General features: G+C 56.4%; 1 protein-coding gene across 1 annotated transcript in view; it reads left to right on the forward strand.

Annotated features, from left to right (window-relative positions):
* Positions 1-452, forward strand: part of EMH_0059260 (uncharacterized protein) — a gene marked incomplete at both ends in the record, with an annotated part of 3,004 nt that overhangs the window by 2,068 nt on the left and 484 nt on the right. Inside the window, one exon of the mRNA XM_013497662.1 lies at positions 12-344. Within this exon, the coding sequence (XP_013353116.1) occupies positions 12-344 (333 nt within the window). The remainder of the gene's footprint in view (positions 1-11; positions 345-452) is intronic.

Genomic DNA, 452 nt, shown 5'->3' on the forward strand with positions numbered 1-452 from the left:
GTTGCTCTCAGCAGCAGGAGAAGTTCGTGCTGCAGCAGCAGCAGCAGCAGCAGCAGCAACAACAGCAGCAGCAGCAGCAAAGCAGCAGCAGCAAAGCAGCAGCAGCAACAGCAGCAGCAAGAGCAACAGCAGCAGCAGCAGAAACAGCCACACATGCATAGACATGCATTACCCTATTCTGCTCTTCCCCCCAAGCAACAGCAGCAGCAGCAGCAGCAGCAGTAGCAGCAGCAGCAGTAGCAAAAGCAGCAGCAGCAGCAGCAGCATTAGCAACAGCAGCAGCAGCAGCAGCAGCAGCAGCAGCAGCAAATGCAGCAACTATGTGCTCCTCTTCCTTCACATACGTGTAGCCTCCGCACTTTGCTGTTGTTGCTGCTGCTGTTGATCTTGCTGCTGCAGCTGCTGCTGCTGTTGCTGCTGCTGCTGCTGCTGCTGCTGCTGCTCCAGTTGCA

Source organism: Eimeria mitis, genomic scaffold, assembly GCF_000499745.2.
Source record: "Eimeria mitis Houghton genomic scaffold, Emh_scaff2832, whole genome shotgun sequence".
Classification (NCBI taxonomy): domain Eukaryota; phylum Apicomplexa; class Conoidasida; order Eucoccidiorida; family Eimeriidae; genus Eimeria; species Eimeria mitis.